This window comes from Eschscholzia californica, unplaced genomic scaffold, assembly GCF_041429995.1.
Source record: "Eschscholzia californica isolate CP2 unplaced genomic scaffold, dmEscCali1.0.p SCAF_1, whole genome shotgun sequence".
NCBI classification, from domain to species: domain Eukaryota; kingdom Viridiplantae; phylum Streptophyta; class Magnoliopsida; order Ranunculales; family Papaveraceae; genus Eschscholzia; species Eschscholzia californica.
Genome location: NW_028238198.1, coordinates 43,248,494 through 43,260,587, shown reverse-complemented (window position 1 = coordinate 43,260,587; position 12,094 = coordinate 43,248,494). Strand labels below are relative to the sequence as shown.

The following is a 12,094-nucleotide window of genomic DNA, read 5'->3' as shown; positions in this document are numbered from 1 at the left end:
ACTTCATCTCAATTACCCTCTTGTGTTGGCACCCAAAGAAAACCAGATGGAAATGCTGCTAGGACAGATTTGATTATGGGTAATGTGCCACATCTTGAAAGCCATTTAGCCTTCCAAGCCGAGAGCTTTTTGTTAGTGCACCCACTGACCATATCCCAGACGAGGTTTCACGTTTTTAACAGAAAAATTGAGAGAAAAAGAGAGATAAGCATTACTTCTTTTCATAGTAAATGACGAACTGTGGAAGTAATGCAGAAGAAAAACAGTACAGAGTTTGTTTAAGCTTGCTTCTGAAAGATGGATAGGAAACCAAACAACATTAAGATGGATAGGTTACCGAACAACAAAATTTCTAAAAGATACTCGAAAAACAAACTTAATTTACAGGTGTTTCCGTTGCAAGATATTAGTTTAATTTGGTGTCTTGCAATAAAAATTAGCTTGCCCTCGACGGTTGTCTCTTGCCTGTTGATGATGACGAACTCCGTCCCCTAAAACCCACAACATCGAGTTTCGTAGGTTTAGAATTCACATTGCTAGATTTTCTATTTCCAGTTTGCTTTCTCTCTGCTCCGCCTGATGGTTTTCTTGAGCTACTAGAGTTCGAAGAAGTTTTCGGTTTCGAAACAGTAACAGTTGCCCTTCTAGCTTTGATTGGTGTAGATGTTTTTCCTCCTTTGGTTCCTCCTACTGTTTTTCTTTGTGATGTTTTGACTGCTACTACTTTCCCATGGGGTTTTGATGATTTTGCAGATGTAGTACCAGTCTTGCTTTTCTGATTTGTAGGTTTCGTGGAATACGTTTTTCTTCCTTTTTGCTCGTATACTTGAGACTTTGCATTTTCCCATCTTATGTTATCAACAGTGACAGATTCCAAGCTCTCATTCTTACTAATTGCTTGCTCGATACTTGCAGCTAATGTTTGGTCTTTCTTTGAAACCAAACTCGTCACTTTGCCTGTTAAGATGAAGATTTATAGTTGAGAAAACTGAAAAATAAGTTTTAGCGATACAGTTTGATAATTCAGTTAGTGGCATACCCTTTGCTCCCATACGAGCAGTTCTTCCTGTTCGATGAAGGTAATCAATCTAAAATACCATGGATGAACACAATTTCAGGTTGCAGCCATATAATTGAATGACTAAAGAACATGTATTAAGTTTTTACTTCAAGGGTTATGATACTCACAGAGTTTGAAGGAAAATCAAACATGATAACATGGTCGACGTCCAAGTCGAGACCTCGAGCAGCTAAGTCTGTGCAAACTAGTGTAGGGCAATCTCCTGTTTCACTCTTAAACTTGTAGAGATTTTCGACCCTATACACAAAAAAGAGACTCGGTTAGAAGTTAGGACAATAAGTCTATATTTAGACACAAACAAATGAAGTCGGAAAGGACACAAAAGTAGTACTCAATCATCTTACCTTTGTTCTGCTGGCACTTCCCCGTGATAATTTACAGTGAAAATTTGATTTTCACCGAGAAAATGATCCACGGCACGACTAGAATTTAAGGTGTTACAGAATACCATCACCCGGTTTCCTTTTGAAAGACTTGGCTCAAGTACCTATTATTAATAAAGCAACATCATCATGTTAATATTTAATACTTATTTCATCAAGAGAACATAAAACCCTACGAAAATCCAACTTGGTCTGGTGGTATCATGTGTTTTTTTTTGCTGCAGAGAGTGGGGTTCAATCTTCGGTCGTGAGGCTCTTTGGCCTTTTTAAAACCCTTCTAACATTCGCAAGAAAAGCTTGGAAGCACTATTCGTTCTCTCCAGAGCAACTAGGAAGCACTATTCGTTCTCTCCAGAACAACTTGGAAGCACTAGGAAATTTCCTTCTACTTTTTTATCTTAAGATAAACAACCTTATAGAAGACTTGTTGGTTACTTTACCTATCAATAACAACTTAAAGATAGTAATGGTTTACAAAATAGACCTGTAATAATGCCTCTAGCTTGTTTTCAGACCCTGAAAGTTTGATAAAATCATGTCGAGCAGATGCAATCTTCTTGTGTAATGTCGATGTTCGTAAATGATTTATTCCTTGAAATTCCTCGTCAATTAACTTTTGTACTGCCTGTTACACCATAAACAGAGTAAAAATTTTTGACTACCTAAGAGAGGAAGAGAGTCAATAAAGTCATAAAGGTAAGTATACTTGCTACAACTTCAAAAATAAGTCTCAAGTATTTCATGTGAAAGCCTATTACAGTGAGTGGCCTTCCTGAGTTGAAGGTATTTAAAATGGGAAAAATGGCCAAAACACCCTAGGTCAAATATAATCCATCAATTTTTTAAGCTTTGACTCCTTACATGTGATTTTGCACAGGTTTGCAGAGTAAGGGTTCACAAGATTGCACGCAGTATGCAAGATCTGCACATAGCTCGCACAATTTTGAATAGGGAATCCAAGCTTTAAGAATTCTGACATGTCTATTTAACCAAGAGTCCAAGACTAACAGAAAAATGAGTATCCGGCCCAACTAAATAAAACACAAGAAAGGAATCCCTAAAGCTATTAACAGTTTCTCGGCACCATACTTATATATCCTAGAGACTATTGTCTTGCACTCATTTATCATTCAGAACTTGAAATGTAAGAAGACATTATAAAAGAATAGAAGAAGCAGCATATGATGCCAAATTGCCAAGTCTTTGATATTTCCTAAAGCAAGTGCATTCGAAGAGACTAGTTTTATTATAGAAAGGTCAGATCTTGACTGCCTTGTATGTCTACTAGTACTAGAGTTACAAGTGAAAATACCTTAGTCATTGTAGCTGTGACCAAAATTGTTTGAAACCCAGGGTCATCAGACTTCATGGCACGGTTTTTCAATGGGCTAAGAAACTTACGTAGATCAGGACCGAACCCACGATCAAACATAGTATCTGCCTCGTCCAATACCTACAACAAGATAACCACGAACGATCACACAGTATTTAAGGATAATTATAAAAAAAAAGTTTCATTATACTACTTATAGCTAATTAGCTTTTTGTTATGGGTTCTAGTTACTGTTTATAATCAATTGTTACAGTTTTGATTGCTTTAAACTATTCTTTTTCTTTTGGTATCAGTAAGTTCCATGAATTTATAACGATGTTGCAGCTAGACCGTCTTGGTTTTTCGTATAAAGTATGATTGCAATAATTTAACGATAATAACTCACCAAGTATTTGATGTCACCATAAACCAGGTTTCCCTCTTCAATATGTTGAAGAACCCTTCCTGGAGTTCCAACAACCATGTCAACAGGGACATTCAATGAATCCTCTTGGGGTCTTAAACGCCCACCCCCACTTACCATTGTAGACCTAAACCTCGCATGATGGCTTACAGATTTTGCTACACGAAAAACCTGTAAAACCCAGAGCGAATCAAGATTGGTTTATACTAATTAACACAATCCTGGAAATCTAATTTAAAAGATAGATAAGAACCTGTTCACAAAGCTCTCTTGTGGGACATAAAACAACAGCCCGAGGGCGCCTTGGCTTCATTAGCATCCCATACAATTCTTCATCCCGTCTCAGTAGCTACAATAAATGTTCCATTATCACAGAGAATAATGCTTAAATATGTAAATGGTAAAAGTTAATGGTAATGCGATTCTACTGCTCTTTCGATCCTATCCGAAAGAAAACCAAACATATGCCCTTCTAAATAGATAAAGAACTGCAGAACCAACAACCACCCACATATTCTAAGATTTTTAGCCCAAACTAGTATCTATAAACCTACCATTTACCTGAACTTGTTGAAAATTGAAACAAATAGAATTATATCTAGAATGTCAAATTTTTTTTTTTTAATCTGGAATGTCAAATGTATCTCTCCCAACACAATATGTATAGGAACGTCAGGAACGATTATGTAATTTGACTTTGAGTATCTCTTTCGACCTAAGACTCAAAATTCCCACCTAGACGTTATGAGTTTGAGTATCTGGAGCCGTAGTTTACCCACTAGATTTGTCTCACGTAATTTATAGTTGTGTATGTATAAATAAAGTCCGTTTTCTGTCGTTCTTGATGGCCTCTAGCGTTTTTACTCATGGGTTGTTTAGGGTTATTTTCCTAGCCACTACGGTAGATGTTCAATTGCACTGATGTATCCATGCCATATAATGTAATGATGTTAAAAGAAGCCTCTCTAAAATCCGACTATATGTTTCATTTGTGTGGGAGAAAGGGAAATATTGTAATTGAATCAGATAGATTAGCTAAAAAGGTGAGAACTTTCAATACTAGTTGATAAAAGATCGAAAGAATCAAAGCATAAAAATGAAATTTGTAGAGAGAGAGAAATTACTTGAACTAAAGGCAACATATAAGCCAGAGTCTTTCCAGAGCCAGTATGAGAACCCAAAACCACACTTTTCCCATCAAGTATTGCTGGAATACCCAAACCTTGAATCTCAGTAGGAACAGAAATACCCAACTCTTCTAGTGAACCCAAAACCTCCTCACTCAAAGCCAATTCATTAAAACTAGAAAAAACCCTAGTGGGTTTACTCTTATATGAAGATTTCTCATCCTTCACCTTTTCATTTTTGTCAATAGATGATGAGGGATTTGAGGTTTTAGAAGAATCTTTGAGATGTCTAAGTCTAAGTCTTTCAAGGAGAATTGAATGTCTCATGGGTTCTAATCCATCGTCTGGTTCAACAGTTGCAGTACTGGTTGTAGATGGAGAATAAGAACATAGAGGTCTAATGAACCTAAACCCTGGAAAAACCCTAGATGATGATGATACAGATAAGGTTCTAACAAGTGGGTATTTGACAGTTGAAGAGAAAAGAGTGTGAGAAAGAAGGTTAGAAGAGAAGGAAAGAGTGAGAAGGGCTCGGCCAGTTCCACTCATGGCTGCTATTTCTGATTCTGTGTTTTCTTTGCCTTCTCAAAGATGATAAAGAGTTGGAGGAAAATCTCTTATGGTGCGTTTGGTAGGTGTGGAATTATGGAGGGAATTCAGTTCTTCGAAGGGAAAGAGGCATTTCTCATTTTCTAATTGGTCCTCTAGAATGTCCAACACGTCTTTTTGACCCCATTGGGTAAGATTTCGCAAAGGAAAAAAAATGTAAATTACGTTTTTCTTTCCAACTTCGCCCCCTCCTTTCAGTTTCTCTCTTCTTCATAACTTCATCTTCTTCATCATCTTTGATGGACATTCTCAAGAAAATATTTTACAATAAAAAATATCGTGGTTGGGTTTAAGGATCTCTCCACAGTAAAAAAAAAAAAAAAGAATGAGTTATGATCTCGAATTAGCATGGTTTTTAGTTTCTTGTATTTGAAGCGGGATCAGTGTCAACCAATGGCCCAATGCCAAGTATTGGTCACTACCACTAGCAAAAATGATTAGGGAAATTTTGTCAAAACTCCCTATAAATTTTTTTTTTTGTCAAAAAATAATCACTCAATTTTTCTAGTCTTTAGCTCCCTAGGTATTTTCGAAATTTGTAGAAACAACTTGCAAGAGAGTATCAAAAAATATTAAGTTTTTAACTTAAACAAAAAAAAATATTTGAATTTTTAACTAAACAGAATGTAAATGTTAGGTTTTTAACCAAACAAAATACTAACTCTTTTTTTTATGAAAGAACAAAATACTAACTTGTCATTTTAATTTTAAACAATTGAAATTGGGCCCATTTCTTCAGAAGATTATTCATAGAATGAAAGGACCTTGATTCTCCAGAATGATCCTATTTAGGAAAGCAAAACCAAGAGTTATCACAAATAAAGTTGGTTTAAGATTTTAAGTAATTTTAAGGAAGAACATGATAATAAAGAAAGGCCGCGGCTTTGGGGAATAAAGAAAATTCTCCGGGAAATAAAGGTTTTTCTTAAAACTTGTCAAATAAGATTGACTTTTTATTTTTCTTTTTATTGCTAAGGGGCTTCTAATTTTAGAAGATGCTATAAAAAAGGCTCCTCCATCTCATCACCTCTCTCTGCCACCTAACCTTCTCGCCACCTCATCATCATCTTCTCCGGCGAAGGTCGCCGGCCGACAAATTTTCCGGCCGGCGACCTTCAAACATTAAAAAAAAAAAATTTATCTTTTTCCTCTCTTCTCTTTCTCTCTCTAATTTTTTTTTTTTCTCACGATCACTCTTCTCTCTCTCTCTAGATCTGGTCACCAGATCTAGAGAGAGAGAGAGAGAAGAGTGATTGTGAGAAGAAAAAAAAAAAAAATTAGAGAGAGAAAGAGGAGAGAGGAAAAAGATAAATATTTTTTTTTCTTTTTTATGTTTGAAGGTCGCCGGCCGGAAAATTGGCCGGCCGGCGACCTTTGTCGGAGAAGATGATGATGAGGTGGCGAGAAGGTTAGATGGCAGAGAGAGGTGATGAGATGGAGAACTTTCAAAAAAATGTATTTTGTATTCCCTATAAAAATTTATTCCCCGGAGAATTTTAAAAAAAATCTGGATTTCCTCGAGAATTTATTCCCCGGAGAATTTTCTTTATTCCCCAAAGCCGCGGCCTAAAGAAATTCAAAACCACCAGTAAGGGTAGTTCCAGAAGCACAACTATCTCACTGGATACAACTATCTCACTTTCTGATCTAAAAGTTCTTTTTGATTGGAAACCTAGGGTCGTCTTGATTCTCTCTCTCTCATACATGTTACTTCCAAAAGTGAGATGACTGTGGACTTCGACACGATAATGGGCACGTGTGAAGTGCAAAACTGCGTCTCTAAAGCGTTCGTTCGCCCTAGTGCGTCTCTAAAGCGTCCGTTCGCCCTAAACGCTGTTCGTCTACGCAAGTGCGTGGTTTGCTCCGCCTTCTCTTTTAGTACTCTATGTAAGACTAATTTTAACTAGCTCCCATCTTCCCAAATTATAACTCAAACTTTGAAGGTTAATATTATAACTCAAAACATTTAACACAACAAACGTCATAACGGTAAATGTCTTGAGTTGTTTGTCCAAGTGGGCCAACTCAAATCAGCAAAAAGCGCCCCGATGTCCGATTCCAACAGGTCTCACCTTAGTAATATTGAAAAAATGTACTCCAGTCTCCATATAACAAAATGGAAAAAAGTAGAACAAGTGTATGCCGAAGAACATTCAAATATTCAAAAATTACCAAAATACACATTTTATGAATACAACAGAGAATATATGAACACTCAAATATTCAAAATTTAGTAAATACAAAAATACCATCAGACTGTTATTTGTCATTCTTCGAAGAAAGGATACTCAAGTCATTTGTGAGAACGATTCGGGTAATACCAACTTACAAGCCTCTTGAGGAAGTTCACTGCTATATATCTTGTTCAAACTTGAACCACTTCCAGTTTGAATATAATTGCTCTTCATCGTCGAAGGGAAGGACATTGTCTGGAAGGGGTTCTATCTTACGAGTTGCAGAAACAGCTGGTAACTTTTGTCGGTACTTTTTTGCCATTTCTTCAGCCTCCAAGAATACTTTCTGTCAATGAATGATGTGTTAAACAATTTTATAGTTAATCATGTTTGTCTTGTCCGACTTCACATTTGCAATCTGAATGTCAATGGACTCAAACAAGTCGGACACAGGCGAGTGAGATTCATATAGTAAAAAAGCAAACACCATTGTGTCCGAGACTCACCCAACTAAATTAGGAGTCAACTGTCCGGGACTCTGAGATAACATGAAATGGCTATTGCGTCTTTGACCAAAATAAGTCAGACTTAGAGTACTCCAGACAAGTCAGACTCAGTCGAGTCAGGTTCATATAGTAAAAAACAAATACCACGTAAGTATTCAGAAATATGTGAGATTTACAATTGAAGAACAAGAAGACAAACCTCCTTATCCGATAGAAAAAGGCCAGGTTCACTTTCAAGATCTGCAATGCTGCAAGATAAAAAATTCATAATGTAACCAGTTCTTACTCATCTATATGTTCACAAAGACTTCAAACAATTTCCGCTACGACTCAGTAATTTCCCTCAACATTAACTGGAGAAGAATATAGTCCTTGCTTACCTCAGTGATATTTTATCCTGAAACATTGACTTCACCACTAAAACTTTCACTTTCTCGTCCACTTTTAGTAAGTCACTCACAGAACTAATTCGAGAACGTGTGATCTTTGAGATATGCAGCAGCCCACTGAAAAGTATAGATAAAATTACAAGTTCAGAAGAAAGAGTTTTGTTTAGACTAAACAAACGTAATAAAGGCATTAGAGGCAAGCGGTCAATATTTTCTTTTAGAAATGATCTCAAAACAGGGAACCATATGGTCCATACGAAGGCTGGTAAAACTGGAGAACGAAATATCCTTACGGTAAGATTGGACCATGATTAAGCAATTACAGATATATTTTTCTCTCCATGTACGGTGGTGTTTGTTTTCTCTCCAATTCAGTTTTGACTAGAGATATGAATTTACTCGACTCAGATTTCAGAACATTGTTTTTGTCTTGTTCGTGACGTCTAACTCGTCTGGATGGTTGACTCGCGCTGATTTTGGGTCCATTTTGGTCTGATTCAACTAAGTCTTTAGTAAGAGGCCATTTTCTGAAATAACCTGAAACGACTATTGCACTCCTGACTAAAAGTCTAGGATGAGTAAGATTCAAACAATGGGAAGAAAGAAAACACCACAGTTAGATGGCCATCACTCAACAATCATAAGGAAGTCGATTTAAGAAATACCCACCTTCTATTAGTGTCACCTATCCTAACTTGTGCTCCATAAGGAAATATTTTCCGAACAGTCCCTTCAAGAACAGTTCCTTCTTGCAAGTTCAACATTTCCTGAAAATATTATAAAGTGAGGTACCTCGGAAAACAAGTTTCATTCTAGATATTCAAACATACCGAAATTTATATAATTTCACACAAATTCGGAACTAACCCAAGCTTCTCTCTCACTGAGTATTAAGTCGTTATTTTCTTCATCTATTCTACTAATACGCACAAAGATCTGGCGCCCCACCTATAAATCACAAAAGAAGATTTACACGATGAGATGTATAAATATTAGAATGCAATAAAAGAGAACATATAAAGAGCACCTGATTAAGACAAAGTCACTTTGTCTAAACTAAGACTAAAATAGATCAGAGAACTGTGGATTGGGTATTCACCAACTTACATTTTCTTTCAAATCAGTATAATTATTGACTTTGTTCATTAACTCGGCTTTAGGGAGGAACGCCCGCAAACCCTGTAAAATAGAAATAACAGTAAAACAAAACCCACAGCAAGCAGATACTTTATGAGAGAGGCACTATAAAAAATGCTTACCTCAATTCTAGTGAGAATACCACCTGTATTCCACTCCGTTATTCTAACCTCGATAGGTTCGTTAAGCTGTTTTATCTGCATGTAATTGTAAATCTCTGTAACTGACCATTTGTTCTAAAAGCATAAATCGTTAAACAAGATGGTAGGACTCGGGAGTATATCACATAACAAAATAGGTGGAAGGATGGGGCAAATTCGTTTAACACTTCCCCTAAATGCTAGCGTGTGTGCATTATCACAACTCATTTCTTTCTTAGTAATCTTGTACTTGCTTTTGAATTTCAAAATGACCTCTTTGATCCCCTCTCAACATAAACTTGCGCTTTAATTCTGAATTGTTAGAGAGAGGTTAATGTTTATGACATAATTATGGCGGCCCATCCTGCGGAGTACATTAAATATGACAACTGTAACAACCCAAGCCCCAATTGTTACCGATATTGTCCGTGCTTTTGACACCTAAGCGCAAGCCTAGTGGATAAAAGGTTTTTTCTTTGGCTAAGGTCTGGCAAGCCACCTGAAAGGCCTCGCTACCCGAAAAGGCCTCGCCACTTACTAAGCTTGAGTTTACACCTACAACGAAGTCTCCAGACACTCCCTCAGCATGTGGGATATTACAACAATTAAGTGATGAAATCCATCCCCATTGCTAAATCGACCCTAATAAGGAGTGAATCCATTTCAAGCGGTTAACAAGGGAGCTTGAGACTCTAATATAAGTATGAGAAATCTATGTTATTCTGAAGTCCTAATAACATTAAGTAACTAAGCACAAATCAAAAAGCAATATGAAGATCAATCCAGACAATCGGTCAACGTGAAAGCAATTCGATTCAATCGATTAGATTTAAAAGATCTAGCTGAATAGAAATGAGAAGCAAGAAGAGAACCTGCCTCACACGATGCCAAGCAACTCGTCTAAAGAACCTTCTAGTCGACAGCAACGGCCGCCCACTAAGTGTTCGTCCAAGAACCTCAGCGAAAAGAACCGTACCAGTCTCTACAATAGGTCTACCAGGAACCGGTATTCTACCAATGGCATCCTCATCCTGAACAATACCCATCTTTCCTTTAACCATAAATTCTTCAGCATCTTTACCCAAATCACACAACAGATACGGAAATTCTTGATCATATAAAGGAAGTACTTCTTTAGTTAACATTGTACCCAATAAATCTGCACCTATATTCACATCTAGTTTATTTTCATTTCCTGAAACAACAACACCCACAACAAAATCACCTGGTTTTGGCTCATAATATTCAACACTCACCTCTTTCTCTCTCTTCTTATCCTCTTCATTTATAACCCTCTCCTCTAAAACTCCTGATTCTCTCTCTTCTTTAGTTTCTTCTAAAGAATCATCTTTGGGTTTAAAAAACTTCAAAAATGGCTGTAAAGCTAAATCTTTTACTGGTTTTTCAGCTTCAGAAACTACTTCAGTAACAGGTGTATTGGTTATGGGTATTGGTGAAGGCTTACCAAGCAATTCAATCTCTTCAGTTTCTTCAAATTTCTGGTTTTTATCCTTTTGAGAAACTTGGGTAGTTAAAATTCCGTCCAATCCATCATTTGGAGAGCAAAAGAGAACATGGGTTGTTCTTGAAACCATAGAATTTGTTAAGAAGAGTAGGGTTTGAGGAGAAGTTGTGATGAAAACAGTGGGGAAGTTTGAATTTTTTGAAATGTGACATATTTGAGTGTTTGGGTTTGTTTTGGTTCTAATGGTTTTGTGAAAATTGTTGAAGTTTAGTGAGAGAAAGGAGGAAGAAGAAGAAGAGTTGATAGAAGGGAAGGAGTTAGAGAGATGAAGATGATGATGATTAGGGAATGGCATCTTATCCTGCGCACCTCATGAGAACTCTCCGTTTGGATTAGAGTTGCTTTCGTTTCCAGTTCCCGGTTGTTTTATCCTTTCAACTCATATGGGTTAAGATTTTTATTTTTAAAGCCACGCACTGGATATAAACCCCATACAAACTTTAGCCACACCACATTGTCTCCACCTTCAACCCCACCACTTAAAGCAAACCAAGCTCGCCTCCCATTTTGGGAGCTCTCAACTTGAATTTAATATAATTTTGTCGTCGGTCGTCGTCAGCCATCTCTGGTCGGCGACGTTCTTCCCGCGACTTGAAGGGTGTTTGGATAATAGATTTTGAGATTTCCACTTTTTTCTCCAGAAAATCTTCTCACTTTTCCAAAACACTGACCAAGAGAGAGATGTAAATGAAGAAGAAACATTACATTCGCCAAATCTAGCAAGGGGATCACCCATTTCCCCTTCATAAGATATTCGGATCTAACCCTCGTTTTTTTCCAGTCCAATTAACTTTTGTCATGTTTTCATCCTTTTCGATGCCTTAGGGAAACATGATAAGCGAGCTTGTAGAAGAACCATTAATTCATCATTAAAAAAGTACCTAAAACGGTTTGTTGGATCATCGTAGTTATCTTTTAAGAAAACTAGATATAACTCGTGCCTCCAACATGATAAACTCAAATACAGAGAAGCTTATGAAAGCAATAAAGAAAAATATATATATATATATATATATATATATATATATATATATGTATATATTTAATTGAAAAATTCACATTCTTTGTGAACAATGAAAGACTGTACATAGAATAATATCAAAATAAATACAAAATTGAAAATACACAAAATGAATATATAACTTTATTAAAACCAAATACTGCATTGTAGAAATTTTTATATATGAGTTGGTTGCCTAAGTTCTTTTATTTGAATTTGTCAACGGGAGATGGCCAAAACCTTACATAGAAAAAAACTTTTAAAGACTAAGGAGTTCAAAAAAATAC

General features: G+C 36.5%; 2 protein-coding genes across 4 annotated transcripts; both read right to left on the bottom strand.

Moving 5' to 3' along the window:
• Positions 1-201: 201 nt before the first annotated feature.
• RH39 lies at positions 202-5,148 on the bottom strand. The gene is made up of 9 exons (XM_086653611.1): positions 4,325-5,148; positions 3,454-3,549; positions 3,183-3,371; positions 2,777-2,917; positions 1,949-2,089; positions 1,426-1,568; positions 1,189-1,318; positions 1,040-1,088; positions 202-957 (listed from the first exon to the last, which is right to left on the bottom strand). The coding sequence occupies exons 1-9, from the start codon at positions 4,874-4,876 to the stop codon at positions 437-439; spliced, it is 1,962 nt and encodes a 653-aa protein (XP_086509737.1). The 5' UTR covers positions 4,877-5,148; the 3' UTR covers positions 202-436.
• Positions 5,149-7,076: 1,928 nt separating this feature from the next.
• Positions 7,077-11,259, bottom strand: PDE338 (Nucleic acid-binding proteins superfamily). 3 transcript variants are annotated; one of them, XR_015230646.1, is made up of 8 exons: positions 10,155-11,173; positions 9,265-9,339; positions 9,113-9,184; positions 8,873-8,953; positions 8,508-8,772; positions 7,997-8,448; positions 7,617-7,864; positions 7,077-7,456 (listed from the first exon to the last, which is right to left on the bottom strand). XR_015230646.1 is itself a non-coding variant. In XM_086653607.1 (8 exons), the coding sequence occupies exons 1-8, from the start codon at positions 11,100-11,102 to the stop codon at positions 7,289-7,291; spliced, it is 1,617 nt and encodes a 538-aa protein (XP_086509733.1). In that variant the 5' UTR covers positions 11,103-11,259; the 3' UTR covers positions 7,077-7,288. The 3 variants fall into 3 exon arrangements, 1 of the variants encoding a protein (XP_086509733.1); XR_015230647.1 differs by having other exon boundaries at positions 7,997-8,122; positions 8,675-8,772; positions 10,155-11,166; XM_086653607.1 differs by having other exon boundaries at positions 7,816-7,864; positions 7,997-8,122; positions 8,675-8,772; positions 10,155-11,259.
• Positions 11,260-12,094: the final 835 nt, after the last annotated feature.

Bases quoted from the DNA above. Each gene is read 5' to 3' on its own strand.
- RH39 (XM_086653611.1), bottom strand. From the start codon at position 4,876: ATGAGTGGAACTGGCCGAGCCCTTCTCACTCTTTCCTTCTCTTCTAAC. The intron at 1,569-1,948 runs GTCTATTTTGTA...TATTAATAATAG, and splicing joins AGCTAGAGGCATTATTACAG to GTACTTGAGCCAAGTCTTTC. The intron at 1,089-1,188 runs GTGAGTATCATA...ATGGTATTTTAG, and splicing joins TTGATTTTCCTTCAAACTCT to ATTGATTACCTTCATCGAAC.
- PDE338 (XM_086653607.1), bottom strand. From the start codon at position 11,102: ATGCCATTCCCTAATCATCATCATCTTCATCTCTCTAACTCCTTCCCT. The intron at 9,185-9,264 runs GTAAGCATTTTT...TCTATTTTACAG, and splicing joins GTATTCTCACTAGAATTGAG to GGTTTGCGGGCGTTCCTCCC. The intron at 8,773-8,872 runs GTTAGTTCCGAA...TAATATTTTCAG, and splicing joins TCAGTGAGAGAGAAGCTTGG to GAAATGTTGAACTTGCAAGA.